General features: G+C 45.0%; 1 protein-coding gene across 2 annotated transcripts in view; it reads left to right on the forward strand.

Moving 5' to 3' along the window:
• The window catches only part of nipbla (NIPBL cohesin loading factor a), a 40,347-nt gene that overhangs the window by 9,900 nt on the left and 5,717 nt on the right, over window positions 1-24,730 (forward strand). Inside the window, exons 14-43 of one of the 2 annotated variants that reach the window (XM_031817090.1) lie at window positions 1,147-1,218; window positions 1,317-1,406; window positions 1,528-1,628; window positions 1,732-1,818; window positions 1,975-2,203; window positions 2,458-2,609; window positions 2,959-3,039; window positions 3,411-3,511; window positions 4,116-4,248; window positions 6,162-6,244; window positions 6,482-6,617; window positions 10,613-10,756; window positions 10,925-11,011; window positions 11,154-11,380; window positions 13,443-13,545; window positions 14,242-14,340; window positions 14,454-14,600; window positions 14,891-15,025; window positions 15,754-15,852; window positions 16,004-16,057; window positions 16,182-16,290; window positions 16,685-16,815; window positions 18,273-18,413; window positions 18,693-18,786; window positions 18,989-19,143; window positions 19,333-19,423; window positions 19,844-20,017; window positions 20,395-20,585; window positions 22,639-22,746; window positions 23,021-23,221. In XM_031817090.1, the coding sequence (XP_031672950.1) occupies window positions 1,147-1,218; window positions 1,317-1,406; window positions 1,528-1,628; window positions 1,732-1,818; window positions 1,975-2,203; window positions 2,458-2,609; window positions 2,959-3,039; window positions 3,411-3,511; window positions 4,116-4,248; window positions 6,162-6,244; window positions 6,482-6,617; window positions 10,613-10,756; window positions 10,925-11,011; window positions 11,154-11,380; window positions 13,443-13,545; window positions 14,242-14,340; window positions 14,454-14,600; window positions 14,891-15,025; window positions 15,754-15,852; window positions 16,004-16,057; window positions 16,182-16,290; window positions 16,685-16,815; window positions 18,273-18,413; window positions 18,693-18,786; window positions 18,989-19,143; window positions 19,333-19,423; window positions 19,844-20,017; window positions 20,395-20,585; window positions 22,639-22,746; window positions 23,021-23,221 (3,755 nt within the window). Of the gene's footprint in view, window positions 1-1,146; window positions 1,219-1,316; window positions 1,407-1,527; window positions 1,629-1,731; window positions 1,819-1,974; window positions 2,204-2,457; window positions 2,610-2,958; window positions 3,040-3,410; window positions 3,512-4,115; window positions 4,249-6,161; window positions 6,245-6,481; window positions 6,618-10,612; window positions 10,757-10,924; window positions 11,012-11,153; window positions 11,381-13,442; window positions 13,546-14,241; window positions 14,341-14,453; window positions 14,601-14,890; window positions 15,026-15,753; window positions 15,853-16,003; window positions 16,058-16,181; window positions 16,291-16,684; window positions 16,816-18,272; window positions 18,414-18,692; window positions 18,787-18,988; window positions 19,144-19,332; window positions 19,424-19,843; window positions 20,018-20,394; window positions 20,586-20,773; window positions 22,747-23,020; window positions 23,222-24,730 lie in introns of those variants that run through there. The other variant, XM_031817091.1, reaches the window with a different exon arrangement.

The following is a 24,730-nucleotide window of genomic DNA, read 5'->3' on the forward strand; positions in this document are numbered from 1 at the left end:
AAGGCTAATAAATAGCCTAATGCTGGCTATTACAGCCTGCATTTATTTTATTTATTCCAGACACATTTACAATACAACAATAACAAGCCACGGATTCTGATTCGTACATGATGTTTGGAGAAGGGGTGACTTGTGATCTGAGACGGGTGTGAGTGTGATCAGAGGGAGAGTGGCTTGTTCTAATTCAATCGTCGCAGCAGGCTCAACCGATGCCCCTGCCTGTTTCATTACAGATGGAAGAACTAGCCAATAGCTGTTTGGCGCACACAGCGTTTCACATTGAGGGAAAGAGATGTGCGCTGGCAGCTGAAAATTTATTTTTTCCAGTGACGGATAATGAAAAAAAAACATGTCATCGTATTTGGAAAATGTTCCTTATAATACTAGTTTTGAGTACATGGCACACTCCTACTATCTATGTTCCTCGTTCTCCAGACAGGCAGCTGTTTAGTACAGTGCTTGGCTTGTGCTAATTTGCCACATAGTCGCTGGCAAGCCACATAGTCGCTGGCAAGCCACATAGTCGCTAGCAAGCCACATAGTCCAACCGTAGGTAGCTATCTACTACCTATAGCCCACCCGCAACTTAATTGAAATGTGAGCTAGCTGTCCTTCTAGCGCCGAACTGATTACACATTCACCACATTTTAATAGCTTATAGGCATTTCATGCTTACATTAGGTTGATCAAGGGACATAACTTGCTAGCTACTGTAGCTAGCTAGATCTAAGCTTAAACTTGTAGGTGTGTGCTTCAGTGAACATCATTCAACAACAAAAAAATCGAAAGACATGATAAAGAGAAAGAGTTGACAATAACGTTACCTAGCTATCAGCAAGCTGCAGTCTAGGCACTCATGGCCCTGTCCAGAGAGAGAGAGCATTGCATTGTGGGTTTGTGATTTTACTTGAGGTCCACAGTGAATTTCACACATTGCTTCCTTGTCTTATTATAATGACGAAATGCAACCGTTGTTCACAAATATTGTTTTGCACATATTTGCATTATTTAACATTGGTTAATCATAGGAATTGGTTGTTTCTGCATGATTCTGTTGATGTGGTCTGAGCATTTAACATGGTTACGGGACTTTTGATTCATGTAATATTGTTTGAAATTAAATGATGCTCTTTCTATCTCTTTCAGTTGCCAGGCAGATGAAGAAAAAAGAGAACCAGAAAAAGAGAAAAGCCTATGAGCCCAAGCTCACTCACCAGGGTAGCTGTTCATTGGTTTACCATTTTGATTGCAAATGATCATGTTGCTATACAACGATGAATTATGATGACTGATGACGTTGACTTTCTGCCTCTTAGAACTGATGGACTCGTCCACATTCAAAAGATTCTCCTCCAGTGTTGACAACATCCTAGAGAATCTGGAGGATGTGGACTTTACGCAGATGGGTAAGTTAGATCTCTCTACGGTTTCTCTGTTGTTAATCTAACTTAATGTCCTCTAGCCACTTCCCTGAGTGTAGAGCCCAGTATATTTGAAACCCTCCTCTCTCTGATCCTTAATTAATAGACGACGATGAGATCCCACAGGAGCTGCTGCTGGGTAAACAGCAGTTGAACGAGCTGGGCAGCGAGTCGGCCAAGATCAAGGCCATGGGCATCACCTGCAGGGTAGGCCTTTTCCACTTGTTGATGATGTCATGGCCCTGTTCGAATACCTTTCAAATGTATCTCACTTCCTTGGACGTCTTCCTTGAAATCGATTGGTTCACAGATACCGTCGGATAAGCTGGTGAAGGTACTGAATATCCTGGAGAAAAACATCCAGGATGGTGCCAGGCTCTCGACACTCATGAGCCATGTGAGTGTCTTCTTCCCACACTAGTACACTACAACTTCGGGGATCGTTTGTTCTCCACTACTGATAAGCCTATACTCCGTAAGCATTTTGTTTGATCAGCTGAACTCTGCTCCTGTCTCCCACCCCTTCTTTGCTGACACACACACACACACACAGGACAACGACGAAGATGAGGAGAAGCTGTGGCGAGACCTCATTATGGAGCGCGTGACCAAGTCGGCCGACGCCTGTCTGACGGCCCTCAACATCATGACGTCCGCCCACATGCCCAAGGCGGTATACATGGAGGACGTGATCGAGAGGGTACTCCAGTACACCAAGTTCCACCTGCAGAACACCCTCTACCCCCAGTACGACCCTGTCTATAGGGTGGACCCTCACGGAGGTCAGCTAGCTTTATAAACACACACACACACAACACACACACGTTCTTCTGAAACGCCCTCACCAATTTCCTCAGCCATTATTCCCATCTTGTTTACAAACAGACCGCGGGTCACATTGAATGGAATTGTTTTCCATTTGATTTTCGAACACCAGAAGATGAACACATGAAAAAACGTATTTCCAGAGTGGTCTATTATTGAGATGCAATTTGTTCAAGACGGCAGCGCATCACTCTCTCGTCCCCTGCAACAGGTGGCCTGCTGAGCTCCAAGGCCAAGCGGGCCAAGTGCTCCACCCACAAGCAGCGGGTCATTGTCATGCTGTACAACAAGGTGTGTGACATGGTCAGCAACATCTCTGAGCTGCTGGAGATTCAGCTGCTCACCGACACCACCATCCTCCAGGTAGCCAGCTCTCCCTCTTTCCTCAAACCAGCCTCTGATGTTTGGATCATTGCATTAATCAGTAATCCACATTAAGACAGGACCTCAGCAATAATGGTATTTTCTTTTTATTTCTCTCTCTCTCCCTGCTGTCTTCTCTCTCTCTCTCCCTCTCCCTGCTGTCTTCTCTCTCTCTCCCTGCTGTCTTCTCTCTCTCTCCCTCTCCCTGCTGTCTTCTCTCTCTCTCTCTCTCTCCCTGCTGTCTTCTCTCTCTCTCTCTCTCTCTCTCCCTGCTGTCTTCTCTCTCTTTCTCTTTCTCTTTCTCTCTCTCTTTTTCTCTTTCTCTCTTTTTTTTCCTCCCCCCCGGTAGATCTCCTCAATGGGCATCACCCCTTTCTTTGTGGAGAGTGTCAGTGAGCTGCAGCTGTGTGCCATCAAGCTGGTGACGGCGGTAAGTGTTCCCTTCCAAGGCTCCAGAGTGAGAATGTTATATTTGTTTTATTGGTCGCATGGGTGTGAGCTGTAAATTCTAGCAGGTCATTTCACTCAAAATGTCATTTTGTAGGCGGCTAAAGGCATGATTTATTCTAACAAAGTGTTAGATCAGGGGTTTCTGTCCTCAGGACTCCAAGGGGTGCACTTTGGGTTTTTTGGCCCTAGCACTACACAGCTGATTCAAATCAACTAATCATCAAGCTTTGATCATTTGACTCAGCTGTGTAGTGTTTGGGCAAAAACCAAAACGTGCACTCCTTGGAATCCAGAGTACAGAGTTTGGGTTACGCTGTGTCAGATTGACCTTAACCTTGTGTCCGTGGTTAGGTGTTCTCCCGCTATGAGAAGCACAGGCAGCTGATTCTGGAAGAGATCTTCACATCTCTGGCCAGACTGCCCACCAGCAAACGCAGTCTCCGCAACTTCAGGTAAATAGAACCATAACCAAGCCCATATAACATAGGAAGGAAAGGTGCTACAAAATCATGTCATTTATACATTTCCCCACTGTGTCAAATCTCACCGTTGCAGTTAAAGGGAATTTGTCTTGAAAGACTTGGGATGTATTCACTAGGAAACAAACGGGACAAAACGGGGTGGGACATACCTGAACTTATAAGAAACGCTAAAAATGTTTTCGTTGCTAAGTGTTTTGCTATGGTGTGCACAAACGAATACACCCCCTGGTTAAATAAAGGGAGGTGTGCACTAATGAATACACCCTTTGGTTAAATAAAGGGAGTTGTTCACTAATGAATACACCCTCTGGTTAAATAAAGGGAGTTGTTCACTAATGAATACACCCTCTGGTTAAATAAAGGGAGTTGTTCACTAATGAATACACCCTCTGGTTAAATAAAGGGAGTTGTTCACTAATGAATACACCCTCTGGTTAAATAAAGGGAGGTGTTCACTAATGAATACACCCTCTGGTTAAATAAAGGGAGGTGTGCACTAATGAATACACCCCCTGGGAAAATAAAGGGAGTAAATCAACTAATAACTCTGAAACGCTGTTGGTTGTTTGGGCAGGCTGAACAGCAGCGACAGGGACGGCGAGCCCATGTACATCCAAATGGTTACAGCCCTGGTGCTACAGCTCATTCAGTGCGTGGTACACCTTCCAAACGACCGCGACGGCATGGAGGACGAGTACGACAGCAAGGTACGCAGAGAAATGGTGTGATCGTGACCACTGTAATAAAACAAGCTCACACAGTGATCTTTATTTAGGTCAGAGAAGTTGAAGCTCTAGGATGATGCTAGAGTTTCCGACTTGGGATTTCCGAGTTGTTTGACGTTTTGTTGTTGTTGTTCCGGGGTTGTCTTGAATGCATCAAAACACACAGCCGCCACCAAATGTAACGCCATAGAGTTAGAAAGAGGGCCCAATTCAATGGCGCCACCAATGTCCAACTAGGCTTTGTGGAAGGTGTACAGTTGTGGCCAAAAGTTTTGAGAATGACAAATATACATTTTCACAAAGTCTGCTGCCTCAGTTTGTATGGTGGCAATTTGCATATACTCCAGATTGTTATGAAGAGTAATCAGATGAATTGCAAAGTCCCTCTTTGCCATGCAAATAAACTGAATCCCCCCCCAAATATTTCCACTGCATTTCAGCCCTGCCACAAAAGGACCAGCTGACATCATGTCAGTGATTCTCTCGTTAACACGGGTGTGAGTGTTGACGAGGACAAGGCTGGAGATCACTCTGTCATGATAATTGAGTTTGAATAAAAGACTGGAAGCTTCAAAAGTAGGGTGGTACTTGGAATCATTGTTCTTCCTCTGTCAACCATGGTTACCTGCAAGGAAACACATGCCGTCATCATTGCTTTGCACAAAAAGGGCTTCACAGGCAAGGATATTGCTGCCAGTAAGATTGCACCTAAATTAACCATTTATCGGATCATCAAGAACTTCAAGAAGAGCGGTTCAATTGTTGTGAAGAAGGCTTCAGGGCACCCAAGAAAGTCCAGCAAGCGCCAGGACCGTCTCCTAAAGCTGATCCAGCTGCGGGATCGGGGCACCACCAGTACAGAGCTTGCTCAGGAATGGCAGCAGGCAGGTATGAGTGCATCTGCATACACAGTGAGGCGAAGACTTTTGGAGGATGGCCAGGTGTCAAGAAGGGCAGCACTTCTCTCCAGGAAAAACATCAGGGACAGACTGATATTCTGCAAAAGGTACAGGGATTGGACTGCTGAGGACTGGGGTAAAGTCATTTTCTCTGATGAATCCCCTTTCCGATTGTTTGGGGCCTCGGAAAAAAGCTTGTTCGGAGAAGACAAGGTGAGCGCTACCATCAGTCCTGTGTCATGCCAACGGTAAAACATTCTGAGACCATTCATGTGTGGGGTTGCTTCTCAGCCAAGGGAGTGGGCTTACTCACACTTTTGCATAAGAATACAGCCATGAATAAAGATTGTACCAACACATCCTCCGAGAGAAACTTCTCCCAACCATCCAGGAACAGTTTGGTGACGAACAATGCCTTTTCCAGCATGATAGAGCACCTTGCCATAAGGCAAAAGTGATAACTAAGTGGCTCAGATAACAGAACATCGATATTTTGGGTCCATGGCCAGGAAACTCCCCAGACCTTAATCCCATTGAGAACTTGTTGTCAATCCTCAAGAGGCGGGTGGACAAACAAAAACCCATTCTGACAAACTCCAAGCATTGATTATGCAAGAATGGGCTGCCTTCAGTCAGGATGTGGCCCAGAAGTTAATTGACAGCATGCCAGGGCGGATTGCAGAGGTCTTGAAAAATAAGGGTCAACACTGCACTCTTTGCATCATCATCAATAAAATCCTTTGACACTTATGAAATGCTTGTAATTATACTTCAGCATTCCATAATAACATCTGACAAAAATATCTAAAGACACTGAAGCAGCAAAATGTGTGGAAATTAGTATTTGTGTCATTCTCAAAACATTTGGCCACGACTGTACCCTCTCCAACACTATATATCACATATATTTTTGAAACTGAGATTCTCAAAACTGAGTTTCCTAGTGAAGAGCATCCTTATTTTAACAATCTTCTGTAAATGTTTGATTTGTTCTAGGTAGATCAGGACTTGCTGATCACCAACAACTACGAGACGGCCATGAGGACAGCCCAGAACTTCCTCTCGGTGTTCCTCAAAAAGTAAGATTCTCTTTCATCTCCAGATAGTTTGTCCTCTCTTTGTTTGTGTCTCATGACCCCATCGGCTGTGTTTAGTGTAATGTCCACCTAACATCCTCTCTCTCCCCCCATCGGCTGTGGTTAGTGTAATGTCCACCTAACAGCCTCTCTCTCCCTCCCATCGGCTGTGGTTAGTGTAATGTCCACCTAATAGCCTCTCTCCCTCTTCTTTCTCTTTCTGTGTTTTGTCGTGGCCAGGTGTGGCAGTAAGCAGGGGAGCGAGGAGGACTACAGGCCTCTGTTTGAGAACTTTGTCCAGGACCTGCTCTCCACGGTCAACAAGCCAGAGTGGCCCGCTGCCGAGCTACTGTTGAGCCTGTTAGGCAGACTGCTGGTAAGTCCTGATTGGCTGCCTGTCTACTGTTAACTCAAAATGACACGACAAGGTTCCAGTTGAACAACGTTAACCTCTCTAGGGTAGGGGGCAGCATTCTGAATTTTGGATGAAAAGCATGCCCAAATTAAACAGCCTGCTACTCAGGCCCAGAAGATATGATATGCATATAACTGGTAGATTTGGAATAGAAAACAATCTAAAGTTTCCAAAACTGTTAAAATAGTGTTTGTATAACAGAACTGATTTAGCAGGGGAACACCTGAGAAAAATCCATTCAGGAAGTAGTTTTTTTTTTTTTTTTTTTAGTTTTCTATTCAATGCCATTACAGTATCCATTGACTTAGGACTCCATTCGCAGTTCCTATGCCTTCCACTAGATGTCAACAGTCTTTAGAAATCGTTTCAGGCTTGTATTCGTATAAATGAGGGAGTAAGACCAGTCTGAATGAGTGGACCCTAATGTGACAGTTTTTTTTCAGGCGCATGTGCATTTCTTGTTTACCTTTTTATATTGACAACGTTATTTTCCGGTTGAAATAATATAGATAATTTAGGCTAAAAAACAACCTGAGGATTGAATACAAACATAGTTTGACATGTTTCTATGAGCTTTACGGATACAATTTGGATTTTTTTGTCTGATTGTTTTGACTGAGTTTGAGCCTGTGGATTACTGAAGAAAACGCGCGAACAAAACTGAGATTTTTGGATATAAAAAGACTTCATCGAACAAAAGGAACATTTATTGAGTAAATGAATGTCTTCTGATTGCCACCATATGAAGATCATCAAAGGTAAGGGATTAATTTTATCTCTATTTCTGAGTTTTGTAACGCTTCTGCTTGGCTGGTTACTGTTTGTGATAATTTGTCAACTGGGCTATGTTCTGGGCTAGGTATGTTCTGGGCTAGGTATGTTCTGGGCTAGGTATGTTCTGGGCTAGGTATGTTCTGGGCTAGGTATGTTCTGGGCTAGGTATGTTCTGGGCTAGGTATGTTCTGGGCTAGGTATGTTCTGGGCTAGGTATGCTTTCGCCGAAAAGCATTTTATAAATATGACACTGTGGTTGGTTTAACAAGAAGTTAATCTTTAAACCTGTGTAAAATATGTTTTGTTTTCTGAATTTTTATAATGAGCATTTCTGTAATTGAATTTGGCGCTCTACAACCTCACTGGATGTTGGCCAGATGGGACTCTAGCGTCCCACATACCCTAGAGAGGTTAACTCCACCGTATTAGCGCAATTCATGGTTGCCATTGCACTCAGGCCAGGTTCACCTACAACGAGAGACTTGCGCAGGCGCACTAATAAGCGTGATAGCACCGTAATAACAAATATAGTGATACTTAAAACATGAACTTAACAACATCCCACTTTAAAGACAAATTAAACATCAGCAAAGTATTTAAAGGTTTCAAGTATTATTTACGTTACCCATTACAGATGGGTTGTGTGACAGTTTTTATTTGTATTTCTCAAGCTACCTGAGAGAATTTGTCAATAATAGCCACAGCGGTGTATATCCCCCGATACCACGACGGCCCTCAAAGATCTTCACTGGACTTTATGCACACTTGAAACCACATATCCTGAGGCTGCATTCATTGTAGCTGGGGATTTTAACATAGCAAATTTGAGGAAAACGTATTTATTGTTGTACTCGCCCTGCTAAAACACTCGACCATTCCTATACTACCTTCCAGAATGTATATAAGGCCCTCCCCCGCCCTCCATTCGTCAAATCAGACCACGATTCCATCTTGCTCCTCCCCTCCTATTGGCAGAAACTCAAACAGGAAGCACCCGTGGTAAGGACGAATCAACGCTGGTCTGAACAATCGGAATCCACAATTCAAGATCGTTTTGGTCACACTGACTGGGATAAGTTCAGAGTAACTTCAGGAAATATCGACACAAACTCATTCACCGTATTAGTATATCAGGAAGTGCATAGGAGATGTTGTACCCACTGTGACTATTAAAACCTACCCCAACCAGAAACCGTGGATAGATGGGAGCATTCACACAACTGAAAGCGCGAACCACTGCATTTAACCAGGGCTAGAAGACTGGGAGTATAGAAGAATACAAACAGTGTAGTTATTCCCTCCGCAAAGCAATCAAGCATCGGTATAGGCACAAAGATGAGTCCCAGTTCAACAGCTCAGACACCAGACGTATGTGGCAGGGTCAACAGACAATCAGATTAGAAAATGAAATCCAGCCACGTCGCGGACTGTAAGGTGCATGTATTCAGTGCTTGTGACTAATACAATTTGATTTAGATTTTAATGGTATTAATATGAATTTGCATATATTTCCGTTAATTCACATATATTCCCGTTAATTCCCACAAAGTTTCCACCTCCTGAATATTCCCCAAAATGTGCAACCCTACTTAATAGCAAGGGGATATCTGTAGGGACCACATCTGTTTCAATGTGACTCTTAGTCTGACACATTGTTGCTGGTATCTTGACTCTCTTGGTAGAATGGACGATTCTCTCATCTCCAAATTTGAAAACTCTTTTGCTTGGCGTGTCAATCATATTGTGTACATCTTTCATATTTAGTTTACTGACATGGCTGTCAAGCCATTTCGCACCACAAACTGTGCAGTACATGCAGTATCAATCACAGCTGATCCTAACAATTCAACTATAAAGATCTCAGTATCAGAAGCAGATTGGTTTGAAAACAGTGTAATGTTACACTGCTCAATCTCTGTGTTTACATTTTCCTCTGTTAGTTTAACTTAATTTTTACGAGGACAGTCTTCAACACAAACGGTAAGTGGTTTGACAAATAGCACATTTTGATCTCCATATCTGTCCAGTGGATTTGTGCCTGGCAATGGCGCCCTCGTCTGGTTGTCTTGAGAACATGACTTGTTGGAGCCTTTTCTCTGCTGCTCAGTGTCATGCTGCGTCACTCACTTCCATTCCATCTGTTATCGGTGCGACAGACGTCTTATTCAACAGAAATTATTTTTTTAGTGCCCGACTAAATTGACGCAAAAGTCAGGAGAGTACAAGCAGTCAAAGCCAACTGTTTCTCCCTACCATCCAGACATGCAGTATCTAGCAACTTGAAAGCTAACACTGCATCCAGGAGAACCATCTCGTAACTTACATGAGCATCCTATTGTACCTCTGTTTGAGATCAATTATGTAGCCCGTCAACGCAACCGAAATGTCTTTAGTAACACTGTCAAGCTTTTGAATATGTCTCGTAGGCACCGTCTTTCTCTTTAAGACACACAGAATCCAGTGTCCTCATCAAAGTTCCCGTACTGTCGTCCTTGTTCCAATCCTCAACGGATTTTCCCAGTGCTGTATCTCGCTCTTCCTTCGAGCGATAATAATACCACCACCACAATACCACTTGCCTTTTCTTGTCCAGATTCCAAGTTCATTTTCACAACTTTTTTTAGAAGCTCTTCTCGTCGAAGCGAGGTGCCACATTGGTAGCAGAGGATGGTTAATAACTACAAAGTTAATTCAAAATGACACAACGACGAGGTTTCGGTTTAACAACGTTAACTCCACCTCATTAACACTATCCATGGTTGGCATTGCACTCAGGCCAGGTTCATCTACAACGACACTTTTTGCGCAGGCGTACTAATAAAAGTGATAGCACCGTAATAACAGAAATACAGTGAGACTTAAAACATAAACTTTACATCTACCGTAGATAATTACATATGTACAATGTTGCTGGATTCGTTAGGCAGAATCTTATTGGTTGGTCTTGGAGTATTCGCTCTACTTTCCCTGTCAAAAGGCAGTAACCACAAACGCAGTAATACTACTATACTAGTCCAACTGTCTACTGTTCTGCTTGGTGCATCTACCTCATCAGAGTGGAGGCCCTGACCCATCACCTCTCTCTCCCGCCATCCCTTCTGCTCCTCACCCCCTTCTCTCTCTCCTTCTCTGTACCCCACTCACTCACTCACTCACTCACTCACTCACTCACTCACTCACAGGTGCACCAGTTCAGTAACAAGCAGACGGAGATGACCCTGAGGGTTGCCTCCCTGGACTATCTAGGCACGGTGGCCGCTCGCCTGCGCAAAGATGCCGTCACCAGCAAGATGGACCAGCGATCCATTGACCGCATCCTGAAAGAGGTAGGGAACAACATGACTGCGGTTTCTCCGATCCTGCATTCAGAGGTGGACACGACTTGAAGGCGGCCAACCAATTAGGTTGGCGGGGGGGGACGGCGACAGAGGCGCGGGGGGAACAAACGCGCAGAAGGGTTGGATCATTTGACATTTTTTCCTTTTCCCACACAGACCCAAGGTGACGACGAGACCCAGCAACTGCAGAAAGCCCTTCTGGACTACATGGAGGAGAACACAGAGACCGACCCTTCACTATTGGTTAGTTTGTGTTACACCACTACGCTCAATATTTTTATTTTGATCAACTTTGAGATTATTTTTTGGGAAGGAATAGATGCTTAACAAATAATATATTAATTAGATATTTCCTTCTACTAACTGTGTACTTTGCTTTTGCCAGTTTGCCAGGAAGTTCTACATAGCGCAGTGGTTCCGCGACACCACCATAGAGACCGAGAAGACCATGAAGAGCCAGAAACGGGACCGGGAAGAGGACTCGTCGGACGGCCCTGGCCACCACGCCAAGGACATCGAGACCATTGGGGAGGTCATGCAGCGGGCCGAGGCACGCAAGAAGTTCCTCCGCAAGATCATAAAGACGGTCCCCTCCCATTTCACCACCCTGAGGTACTGCACGTCTGTGTGTCTGTCTGTCTGGAAATAGTTTTTTAATACCGTCAGTACCGTTGAAACTGCTCAATACATTTGACTATTTGTAGCTGCTTTTTAAGTTAACCTGCAGTCAACTAGTGAAATATGTTAGGAGATAAATCAGATCCCGTTCTTCAGTTCTCCTGTCACATTATCTTACATTCAGACTATTTGAGCAGAGTTGTGTGGTTGGAAATCCCAGTCATCGCGTGCCACATCCTTTCCAACCCCTCCGCTAACAACGCTCACAAGAAAAGAAACCGCTGCTCCATATTCACTCCTTTCATTAAAATCCCAGTTTAACCAACATCCATCTATTGTTGTGACTACCTGGATCTACCATTTTGGTTTAGAAGTATTGAAACCAAACCATATGATTTGAATGAAAAGTATTTGACTAAACAACATGAAAAGATGAATGTAAGAAGTGCACATCATTTCAAATAGGCTACATGTCATATTAAACAGCATAGAAACACTGTAAATAGGTCAGGAGCCAGACAGGGAGCCTGAATGATTTAAGCTGTATCATTTCAAGGCTATAACATACAAAGAAATACATTGTGAAGCATTTCCAGTGACACAATATTCTGGTAGGGACATAAAGCATGATGCATTAAAACATGTTGTTGTAGTCAATCATTATAGTAAATTATGCATATAGGCTCTGAATTCATCTTTAGAAGCAGGAGTCTGGCCAGTCTGTGTCTTCAGGCTCGTGATAGTGCCTGGAGAGCCGGCCAGCAGTGGAGAGTATTCTCTCCACACTTGCAGAGCCACTGGGGATGATTAACACCCTTTGGGCCACTCTTGCCAGGCTGGGCAGGGATGCAGAGTTGATTTTTAATTTAAATTTTTTTTTTTAGCTGGTTTTAGGCAAAATAACCCAATCAAACCGGAAAGCTCCTTGAACGTGGGAAAATATGAGGCAGTTATGGCCTATAGTATTGATAATAGCACCAAAATGAACAAAACATTTTAGTTTAGAAATACTTTGCTACAATGACAATGCATGCTTTGTCAGGCATGTCCTGAGTTTGTGAAGCGAGCGCTGCGGACGAGAATGCCGACGCTCCGGCCTTTGGGAATCTCTCTCCAGCTCTGCTCTGCTCACATACTCTGTTTACATTGTACATCTTACCGTAGTTCAATCACAACAGTTGAGCCAGTCACGTGTTTGTTTGTAAATACAACAGGAGGAAGTAGAAGCAGGTGAGACCAGCTGTTTTGTGTGATTTAATTGGCTAGTCATCTCAGCATAGCGCCGGTTCTGCTGTTCTATCAGGAAAAAGCATGCATCATATGTTTTGTGTTCATTTGCACAATCACAGTCTCTTGTTCACAAACTTGTAAATATCCAAACATGGGAGAAGGATGGTAATTATGATATGAACATCTGTATTCCTGCACAACCCTAGGTCAGACCACCCAGTGGAATAGTGTTAGTCATTGTAAATATATATGTATTATATTTGTAGAATATCTATTCATTTATGGATATAATTATATTCCGATGTTGAACCATCTCCGTAACAAGGCTGTTTTATAGCCTGATGGGAAGGATCAGCTGTCTGTAAATACTATTACTTACCCTCTTGCTCTTTTACACCCCAGTATCTCTACTTGCACATCATCATCTGCACATCTATTACTCCAGTATTAATAATTGTCATGATTTTAGCCTCTATGGCCTATTTATTGCCTTTACCTCCCTACTCTTCTACATTTGCACACACTGTACATAAATAGAACAATATTTTATTTTGTGTTATTTATTGCCTGTACGTTTGTTTATGTGTAACTCTGATTTTTGTCGCACTTTGCTTTATCTTGGCCAGGTCGCAATTGTAAATGAGAACTTGTTCTCAACTGGCCTACCTGGTTAAATAAAGATGTTCTCAACTGGCCTACCTGGTTAAATAAAGGTGTTCTCAACTGGCCTACCTGGTTAAATAAAGGTGTAATAAAAAAGGAGATGGCCCCCAGTGGTTGATGTAAATCCTAAAACTGTTTTCCCCAACCGGTTCTGTGTTGGCAGAATGAACTCTGACACGGTGGACTACGACGACTCCTGTCTCATCGTCCGCTACTTAGCCTCCATGAGGCCGTTCGCCCAGAGCTTTGATATTTACTTAACCCAGGCAAGAAACCCACAAGCATGTTATTTTTATTCATCTGCTTTGTTGCTTTCTGTTAATTAATTTACTTTATTTTGTGTTTTTTTTACTTGTATAGTGTTGTGGTTTTAAATAATGTTTGATTTGAAGCTGTTAAATGAACTCAGGGCCCATAATCAAAATGCTTCTCAGAGTTGGAGTATAGATCTAGTTTCCATCAGTTTCACCTTCTAGATCATAATGAATACCATTGTATAGGACAGAGGGTCGTACCTGATACCAGATTAGCTCTCCTTCATGATGTTGCTCTGTCCTGCCAGGCAGTGAGTAACAATGAGCAACACCATGGCTTTTCTCTGACTCTCTTTCTCCTTCTCCCTTTTTCTTTCTCTTCGCTCTCTCTTTCCATTACCCCCCCTCTCACTCTCTCATTACCCTCTCTCTCTCTCTTTCCATTACCCCACTCACTCCATTACCCTCTCTCTTTCCATTACCCCACTCTCTCCATTACCCTCTCTCTTTCCATTACAATCTCTCTTTTCATTACCCCCCACTCTCTCCATTACCCTCTCTCTCTTTCCATTACCCCACTCTCTCCATTACCCTCTCTCTCTCTCTTTCCATTACCCTCTCTCTCCATTACCCCCCCCCCTCTCTCTCTTTCCATTAACCCCCCCCCCCCCTCTCTCTTTCCATTACCCTCTTTCTCTCTCTCTCTAGATCTTGCGAGTCCTGGGGGAGAGTGCAATCGCTGTCCGGACAAAAGCCATGAAATGTCTGTCTGAGGTGGTTTCTGTGGATCCTAGCATTCTTTCCAGGGTAAGAGTGTATAAAGTGTGCCCAGTCTTGTCCTGTGGCAGTGTGAAAGGAAACATGTTTTTTTTTTGTGGTGTGTTCCCTTTAACATTGTTCTCCCCTGTCTGTGTGTGCAGTTGGACATGCAGCGCGGAGTGCATGGCCGTCTGATGGACAACTCCACCAGCGTGCGCGAGGCGGCCGTGGAGCTTCTGGGCCGCTTCGTGCTGAGTCGACCCCAGCTCACTGAGCAGTACTACGACATGCTTATCGAGAGGATTCTGGTGAGCCCCGAGCAACACATCGCATCGCACACGTCCCAAGTGTTTGAAAAAGCGATCTCAGCTGAAGAGTGTTGCACTGGATTCCATCAATCCATTTGAGACTTTATGGATAGTTCACCTCATGTTCATGCACAGTTGTTGGTGTCCACTGCCACCTATTGGCTAAATAAAAGCATTGCACCCACCACTGGCGCTCAGTTAAAAATGTACATCCTTTTACTTTTTTTAAGTTGTATATTTGAGATACGAGACGGTCAAGTAAGTTTCTGCATGCTCTATCTCTTCCTCAGGACACGGGCATCAGCGTGAGGAAGAGGGTGATTAAGATCCTGAGAGACATCTGTCTGGAGCAGCCCACCTTCAACAAGATTACAGAGATGTGTGTGAGGATGATCCGTCGGGTCAACGACGAGGAGGGCATTAAGGTACTGTTCTTATCATTACGGCCCAGAAAAACAACTACAGACCCTATTGTTTCTAGGCTTAAAGGTGCAAATGTGTAGAAATATATAAAACATTCTCACGTTTGTCTAATTTCAGTTTGTGACACAACAAGCGGTGTGTTGTGTAGAGAATCATTATACCATCTAAACTGCTGTGAATTATTATTTTTTACACAGGATATGTATATTTTCTATAACCCCAAAAATATCGTTTTTTTTAGCAGCTGTTTGAAGCTGATGTACAGAAACAAAAGTAAAAAGAATTTAAAAAATTGACTTACGGAGGGGAAGCATAGAAATATGGCGCATAGAATGGATCCTACCGCCTATCGGACATACATTCAATGAGAATGACAGTTCTATAACTAACATTCCTATCTGGAATCAGTCATACACAAAACGCTATACTGGACCTTTTTTAAACTGCTGTATTGTCCGCTAGTTGAGTAGTTGTGTATTCTGAGAAGAAGCTGTCTACACAGTAGATTAGATGACTTTATTAATCACATGCACAGCATAAGAATGTCACTGTTACCCTACGATGTATATCTGCGTCGGGGGGAACAGTGAAGTTCTTATGCTCCCAACAGTGCAGGTAAAAAAAATCAATGAGACAATAATATACACACTTACCTCCTGTAAGAACTTAAAGCTTCATTGTCTCCATGTGTGACGTATTGACTCAACTGTGATACTTGTCCCTATGACAGAAACTAGTCAACGAAACATTCCAGAAGCTGTGGTTCACCCCGACCCCGGCCCACGACAAAGACACTATGACCAGGAAGATTCTCAACATAACAGACGTGGTGAGTGCACGGCAACGCTGTTGTCATCAAGTTAAACTCTAATAATTTCATGTGTTATTTACATGCAAGTCATTTTTGCAGATGTTCTAGTCCTACATCCGACTCTTATCTTGGATTGTGCGATCGTTAACATGCTCAATGTGTTTTGCAGGTCACGGCTTGCAAAGACACGGGCTACGATTGGTTCGAGCAACTCCTTCAAAATGTACGTCTTTTTTTCTTTTCTTTTGTGCCGCCGCCTTGTCGTATTCACCAGAATGCATCTCTTCGAGTGCCGTTGGGGCTACAAACCTCCTTGTCTTTCTGCTCACTCTTCTCTCCTCTGTCAGCTGTTGAAAGTGGAGGAAGACGCTGCCTACAAACCGGCCCAGAAGGCTTGTGTGCAGCTCGTGGACAATCTTGTGGAGCACATCCTCAAATACGAGGAGTCTCTTACAGGTAACTTGCCTCAGTTTTGTTTTGACTTGTTTTCTCCCGCCAATTCCAGAGGACACTTTTTAAAAGGATAGATCACTGAAACTATCTAATCACTCATAAACAAATCCGTCAAAAAACCCATCACAGTTTTTGCTTTGTCCTGAAAGTGCTCTCCATCTTGAGAACTTGATTGCTGACGTGCACACTTTTTTGGGGGATATACCTCTGACATGCACACTTTGGGGGATATACCTTTGACATGCACCCTTTTTGAGGGGTTGTATTAACAGTGGACTTATGAACAAAATACTAATATCTAGTTTTTGAGTGAACTATCCCTTTAACCCAGGGCTCTCAAACTGGCGGGCCCGTGAGTGGATTTCTTTAATGTAACGTGATTCTTGTCCCCTTTCAGAAAGTAAAGGGGTGAACTCCACGCGCCTGGTGTCCTGCATCACCACTCTCTTCCTGTTCAGCAAGATCCGGGCTCAGCTCATCGTCAAACACGCCATGACCATGCAACCCTACCTGACCACCAAGTGCAATGTGAGATTATCCCAAAGAGCCCCCCCCCCCCCCCCCCCCCCCCCCCAAAAAGGTCACGATCAAATCAAATCAAATGTATTTATATAGCCCTTCGTACATCAGCTGATATCTCAAAGTGCTGTACAGAAACCCAGCCTAAAACCCCAAACAGCAAGCAATGCAGGTGTAGAAGCACGGTGGCTAGGAAAAACTCCCTAGAAAGGCCAATACCTAGGAAGAAACCTAGAGAGGAACCAGGCTATGTGGGGTGGCCAGTCCTCTTCTGGCTGTGCCGGGTGGAGATTATAACAGAACATGGTCAAGATGTTCAATGTTCATAAATGACCAGCATGGTCGAATAATAATAAGGCAGAACAGTTGAAACTAGAGCAGCAGCACAGTCAGGTGGAAGTTGAAACTGGAGCAGCAGCATGGCCAGGTAGACTGGGGACAGCAAGGAGTCATCATGTCAGGTAGTCCTGGGGCATGGTCCTAGGGCTCAGGTCAGTTGAAACTGGAACAGCAGCATGGCCAGGTGGACTGGGGACAGCAAGGAGTCATCATGTCAGGTAGTCCTGGGGCATGGTCCTAGGGCTCAGGTCCTCCGAGAGAGAGAAAGAAAGAGAGAAGGAGAGAATTAGAGAACGCACACTTAGATTCACACAGGACACCGAATAGGACAGGAGAAGTACTCCAGATATAACAAACTGACCCCAGCCCCCCGACACAAACTACTGCAGCATAAATACTGGAGGCTGAGACAGGAGGGGTCAGGAGACACTGTGGCCCCATCCGAGGACACTCCCGGACAGGGCCAAACAGGAATGATATAACCCCACCCACTTTGCCAAAGCACAGCCCCCACACCACTACAGGGATATCTTCAACCACCAACTTACCATCCTGAGACAAGGCTGAGTATAGCCCACAAAGATCTCCGCCACGATGCAAAACCTATCAAATCAGAATCGCCTTTATTTATACATTTGCACCAAGAATTTGACCTGGTAAAATGGTGCTGACCTCAACATTTAATTTAATTTAACTTGGCAAGTCAGTTAAGAAAAAATTATTATTTACAATGATGGCCGACCCCGGCCAAACCCTAACCCAGACGACACTGGGCCAATTGTGCGCCGCCCTATGGGACTCCCAATCACGGCCGGTTGTGATACAGCCTGGAATCGAATCGGGGTCTGTAGTACAGTATACAGTATATACTATAGAACAATTCCACATAATGAGAGAGAACATAATGGTACTGGTTGAAATGTTTGGATGGCTCTGTGGTGTTTATTGTAAAATGCACATTTCAGACCACAGTGTGAAGAAAGTCACCTCTAGTGTTGTGATTGCATTTTGCGGTTTCCATCAGGCCTGTTGTGACTTACATTTTTTTTAAAAACATCTGACGTGTACTTTATGCACATATAAAGATTGTATGGAAACCTGTGTATTAATGCTGTGTTGTGGTGCAGAATGCCAGCGACTTCATGGTGATCTGTAACGTGGCCAAGATCCTGGAGCTGGTGATCCCTCTGTTAGAGCACCCATCTGAGACCTTCCTCACCACCATAGAGGAAGACCTCATGAAACTCATCATCAAATACGGCATGACGGTGCGTAGAGTCCTAGTGTTCTGGATATATAGGGTTTCAAAACTCCAGGAACTTTCCCAGAATTCCTAGCTTTTCCAGAAATATTGGTTGAACGATTTCTTGATTTGCCTGCTTCATCCCCAACTGGGATTTCTGGGAATTTTGAGGAAATTACTTGAATGTTGGATCGCATGCCCTGCACATTTAAAATGAGCTCATGCTTTTTACTAGGCTAGATGGTAGTGTTGTTGTTGCTAAACAACTGAACATATCCCCCCCCCCCCTTCCGGCCTCTGCCAGGTTGTCCAACACTGTGTCAGCTGCCTCGGTGCCGTGGTCAACAAGGTGACCCACAACTATAAGTTTGTGTGGTCTTGCTTTAACAGATACTATGGTGAGTTCACACACACACACACACACCATCTCCTCAGCTTACTCCTGGTGTGTTCAAGCTCTGTCTGTGTTATGACTGACACACAACACGCAGGCGTTTTTGAATTTGATTTGATTTGACAATTCAGCCATGTGGATACAATGCATTTCAAATCCATCTAGAGAATATCTAGTATAACCCAGCCGTGTTGTGGTTTTCGAAGGTGCTCTGACCAAGCTGAAGACGCAGCACCAGGAAGATCCCAACAGTACAGCTCTGGCTGCCAACAAGCCGGCCCTCCTGCGCTCCCTCTTCACCGTGGGAGCCTTGTGTCGACACTTTGAGTTCGACATGGAGGAGTTCAAGGGCATCACCAAGGTAAAGGACTCCTTTTATAATTCAAACCGAACTCCAGTCATATGGATGTATGTAAAATAACTGGGAATAACAAGTCACTTATTTAAGCTTCCAACCTTGGTTCCAACCTTCCAACCTGGGCTGACCTGGGCTTCCAACCTGGTACATCAATCATAATCTCTTCTTCTCCCTACGGGCTGTTTCGTCCAGGTGGTAATCAAAGAGAAGGTGCTGGAGCTGCTGCTCTACTTTACCAAACATGAGGACGAGGAGGTGAAGACCAAGGCTATCATCGGCTTAGGTAAAATATCACGCACATCTGATTCCTCCTCACCTCTTCTAAAATTGGACTGGGGCCAACATTCACTAGGCCAACTTTGTAGAATGTTATGAGTAGAGCTGAGTTGATTCCTTATTCTACACGTTTGAATATTATGTTACATTATGCCAAATCAACATGTCTATCTATGTCTATTTGAACATTCTACAACGTTGTGCCTTTCTGAACGCAGCCCTGCCTTTTTGTTCTGGGTCGCTATGAATTCCAGGGGTATATTCATTAGAAAGCAAACGGCATGAAATGGGGATGGACCTACCTGAAGTTGTTCAATAAGAACTGCTTGTTTTTCTTTTTTGTTGCAAAATGTTTTGAAGTAATGAATTCACCCGTGGTCTTCTATCCTGTGCTCCATCCTGTGCTCCATCCTGTGCTCCATCACAGGCTTCCTGGTGATCATGCACCCTAGCCAGATGTTTTCCCCGGAGGTGAAGACCCTGTACAACGGAATCCTGGCCGACAGGAGCACCTCGGTCAACTTGAAGATCCAGGTGTTGAAGAACCTGCAGACCTATCTGCAGGAGGAGGACTCGCGCATGCAGGAGGCTGACCAGCAGTGTGAGTAACCACCGCCTGCTCCGAAGCCAAACCAACCCACTCGCACACCCTCTTACAGCCTCACAGCTTTTGCATAGCTTGATCTGTTCAAACAACAACAGACACCCCGCCACTGTTTTGGAAAACAGTTTAGGGATGGGGCTGGATAAATATAACCACTCAAATACATAGGCGTAGTTATGGAAGCAAGGACTCAACCATACATGAGATCAAAATGTTGTTTCAGATTGCCCCGTTTAACGTGACAAACAAATATTCCCAATCCTATGCCGTACGTGTCAAACTGAGCCTTAACGGTTTGGTAGCAGTCTTCTCTTAACCATGTGTGCTGCTCTGTCTTCAGCCATTGGTGACTCTGTCTGTGTCTCGTCATGCAGGGAAGAAGCTGTCCAAGCAGGAGGACCTGAAGGAGATGGGGGATATCTCATCGGGCATGAGCAGTTCCATCATGCAGCTGTACCTCAAGCAGGTGCTGGAAGCTTTCTTCCACACCCAGTCCAGTGTGCGTCACTTTGCCCTCAACGTCATCGCACTCACCCTCAACCAGGGCCTCATCCACCCCGTGCAGGTAAACAATGGTTGTTTGGGGGGAAAGAAATGAAGCTTTTTGGCAGTCTATAACCCTGTCTGTGACACTCTTTCTTTACTGGGAGAATATTGGAATGAAGTGTCCATTCCATAGGATGTTTTCCTCGTACCAGTGTGTGTTAGCACAGGGGGTCTGAAACCTTTTCTTGCCCGGGGACCCACTCCCAGGGAAACCGGCGTCCCAGGGACCCCCTCCTAGGCAAACCGGCGTCCCAGGGACCCCCTCCTAGGCAAACCGGCGTCCCAGGGACCCCCTCCCAGGCAAACCGGCGTCCCAGGGACCCCCTCCCAGGCAAACCGGCGTCCCAGGGACCCCCTCCCAGGCAAACCGGCGTCCCAGGGACCCCCTCCCAGGCAAACCGGCGTCCCAGGGACCCCCTCCCAGGCAAACCGGCGTCCCAGGGACCCACTCCTAGGCAAACCGGCGTCCCAGGGACCCCCTCCCAGGCAAACCGGCGTCCCAGGGACCCCCTCCTAGGCAAACCGGCGTCCCAGGGACCCCCTCCTAGGCAAACCGGCGTCCCAGGGACCCCCTCCTAGGCAAACCGGCGTCCCAGGGACCCCCTCCCAGGCAAACCGGCGTCCCAGGGACCCCCTCCTAGGCAAACCGGCGTCCCAGGGACCCCCTCCCAGGCAAACCGGCGTCCCAGGGACCCCCTCCTAGGCAAACCGGCGTCCCAGGGACCCACTCCCAGGCAAACCGGCGTCCCAGGGACCCCCTCCCAGGCAAACCGGCGTCCCAGGGACCCCCTCCCAGGCAAACCGGCGTCCCAGGGACCCACTCCCAGGCAAACCGGCGTCCCAGGGACCCCCTCCCAGGCAAACCGGCGTCCCAGGGACCCCCTCCTAGGCAAACCGGCGTCCCAGGGACCCCCTCCTAGGCAAACCGGCGTCCCAGGGACCCCCTCCTAGGCAAACCGGCGTCCCAGGGACCCCCTCCTAGGCAAACCGGCGTCCCAGGGACTCCATCATACGCTAGCTAAACTTTTTGATGATGGCAAGGAGAAGCAATCAACATATTTAAAATGAAAAGATTTGGTAGATAATTGGAAGAGGAAGTCTATTATTAGCCAGTAAGTTAACTCCAAAAGCAACTGCTAAGAGCAGCTGTTTGGCTTGTTAAACAAAGGTTAGCCATAATGTATGTCCATGTCAGGAAAGCTTAACCAATAGCCAGCGGCACGGGTAGCCTATTCACGGGTGCTTTTTCAGTGTAATCTGCTCAATATTAGTTGAAGTTGACATTTAGAAAGAGTATATCCTATTTTCTGCTGTAGATATGTAATTCAAACTTTGTTTATTCTGTTGCAAGCGATATTCCCCCAAAAACTTTTTACATTTATTTTTATAAAGTTTTTGTATATATTTTTCTCTGACCTCTTGCAGTACCTAGGGATCTGCAGACACACGGTTGAATACCCCTGTGCTAGGATGTTTTTGAAAAATATGTTTTATACAATTTGCAATTGTTTATACCAATCTAAAACTACGCATAAGTCAGCAATGCTTTAGGCAAAAAAAAGCTGTAAAATGACAGAGGAAGATGCGACTCTGATACACATGGGAATATATTTGGTTTCTCGCTGACATTCAGAAGCAGAGCTATGACCTAAAGTCGAGGAGTCAAAGAAATTGGACTTTGCCTGGGAAGTAATTTCATGCAATGTGTCACTCGCTATCAATTGATTGAATCACTTTCTGTGAAATATTATGTATAATTAAATTGGGTGTTCATATAAATTATCATAAAACATTTGTTAGCTAAATAGTATTTGGGGAAATCGGGTCTTTATTTCCCTTATCTATTATCGTCAAATAGCCTACGTAGAATTTCAGGAAATTAGGTTCAGAACATGCTCCAAGGTCCCTCAAATTAAACTAAATGCAGCTGGTGGTTTATTTACTATAGGCTATCACAATAAAGAGGGGAGTGTTTTTATTCGAATATAAAAAGAGGACCCTCTGTGTTAGGATGTTTTTCCCTCAGACCCCTGTTAGGATGTTTTCCCCTCAGACCAGTGTCTTTTCTCCAGTGTGTACCGTATCTCATCGCCATGGGAACGGACCCCGAGCCCAGTATGAGAAACAAAGCGGACCAGCAGTTGGTGGAGATCGACAAGAAGTACACCGGATTCATTCACGTGAGTCCATACTCTAAATGGTAGCACACCTCCAAACGTTTAACCATTTATCCTCAAACTCCTCCCATACAGTTCAAAGATGGTTAACGCCGCGTCTTGAACCCTTCACCGGGTGACCAAAGGATGCGTCATAAATGGCTCCCTATATAGTGCACGACTTTTGACCAAGAGCCCTATTGTCCTTGGTTTAAAGTTGTGCACTATATAGGGGATAAGGTGCCATTTGGGCCTGGTGTTATCAGCTTTAGCTGACGACTCGTCTCCCCTCCTACAGATGAAGGCAGTGGCTGGGATGAAGATGTCCTACCAGGTGCAGCAGGCCATCATGGCGTCCCGCAAGAGCATCATCCGAGGCTTCCGGCATGACGAGACCACCTCGGCCCTCTGCGCCCACCTCTTCTCCATGGTCCGAGGGAACCGGCAGCACCGGCGAGCCTTCCTCATCTCCCTGCTCAACCTGTTTGACGACAGCTCCGTGAGTCTCCTCATCCAAACCCCACCTCTTTTATCAATCCACTATTTGCTTGCTAGTTAGATTTGTTGTTTTCTTACGGCGTCGGCCTCTTGGCCAGGTCTCCTTTCCTGATAGGCTTCCTGTGTAAATAAAGGTCCAGAAAACGTACTATTGTTTTAAGTCGAATGTTATTTGTCACGTGCAGAATACAACGGGTGTAGACATTACAGAGAAAGTCTTGCTTTACAAGCCCTTAACCAACGATGCCGAGTTAGATTTGAATTTAAATAGGAACACGAAGAATAAAATACACAAGAATGGAGCTTCATACAGGGACTACCGGATCAATGTGGAGCAATATACAGGGACTACCAGATCCATGTGCAGCTATATACAGGGACTACCAGATCAATGTGGAGCTATATATACAGGGACTACCGGATCAATGTGGAGCTATATACAGGGACTACCGGATCAATGTGGAGCTATATACAGGGACTACCAGATCAATGTGGAGCTATATACAGGGACTACCGGATCAATGTGGAGCTATATACAGGGACTACCGGATCAATGTGGAGCTATATATACAGGGACTACCAGATCCATGTGCAGCTATATATACAGGGACTACCAGATCAATGTGGAGCTATATACAGGGACTACCAGATCCATGTGCAGCTATATATACAGGGACTACCGGATCAATGTGGAGCTATTTATACAGGGACTACCAGATCAATGTGGAGCTATATACAGGGACTACCAGATCAATGTGGAGCTATATACAGGGACTACCAGATCAATGTGCAGCTATATACAGGGACTACCAGATCAATGTGGAGCTATATACAGGGACTACCAGATCAATGTGCAGCTATATATACAGGGACTACCGGATCAATGTGCAGCTATATATACAGGGACTACCGGATCAATGTGGAGCTATTTATACAGGGACTACCAGATCAATGTGCAGCTATATATACAGGGACTACCAGATCAATGTGGAGCTATATACAGGGACTACCAGATCAATGTGCAGCTATATACAGGGACTACCAGATCCATGTGCAGCTATATATACAGGGACTACCAGATCAATGTGGAGCTATATACAGGGACTACCAGATCAATGTGGAGCTATATACAGGGACTACCAGATCAATGTGGAGCTATATATCTACAGGGACTACCGGATCAATGTGCAGCTATATATACAGGGACTACCAGATCAATGTGCAGCTATATATACAGGGACTACCAGATCAATGTGCAGCTATATACAGGGACTACCAGATCAATGTGGAGCTATATACAGGGACTACCAGATCAATGTGCAGCTATATATACAGGGACTACCGGATCAATGTGGAGCTATATACATGGACTACCGGATCAATGTGGAGCTATATACAGGGACTACCGGATCAATGTGGAGCAATATACAGGGACTACCGGATCAATGTGGAGCTATATACAGGGACTACCGGATCAACGTGGAGCAATATACAGGGACTACCGGATCAA

The sequence above is a fragment of the Oncorhynchus kisutch genome, linkage group LG3, assembly GCF_002021735.2.
Source record: "Oncorhynchus kisutch isolate 150728-3 linkage group LG3, Okis_V2, whole genome shotgun sequence".
Classification (NCBI taxonomy): domain Eukaryota; kingdom Metazoa; phylum Chordata; class Actinopteri; order Salmoniformes; family Salmonidae; genus Oncorhynchus; species Oncorhynchus kisutch.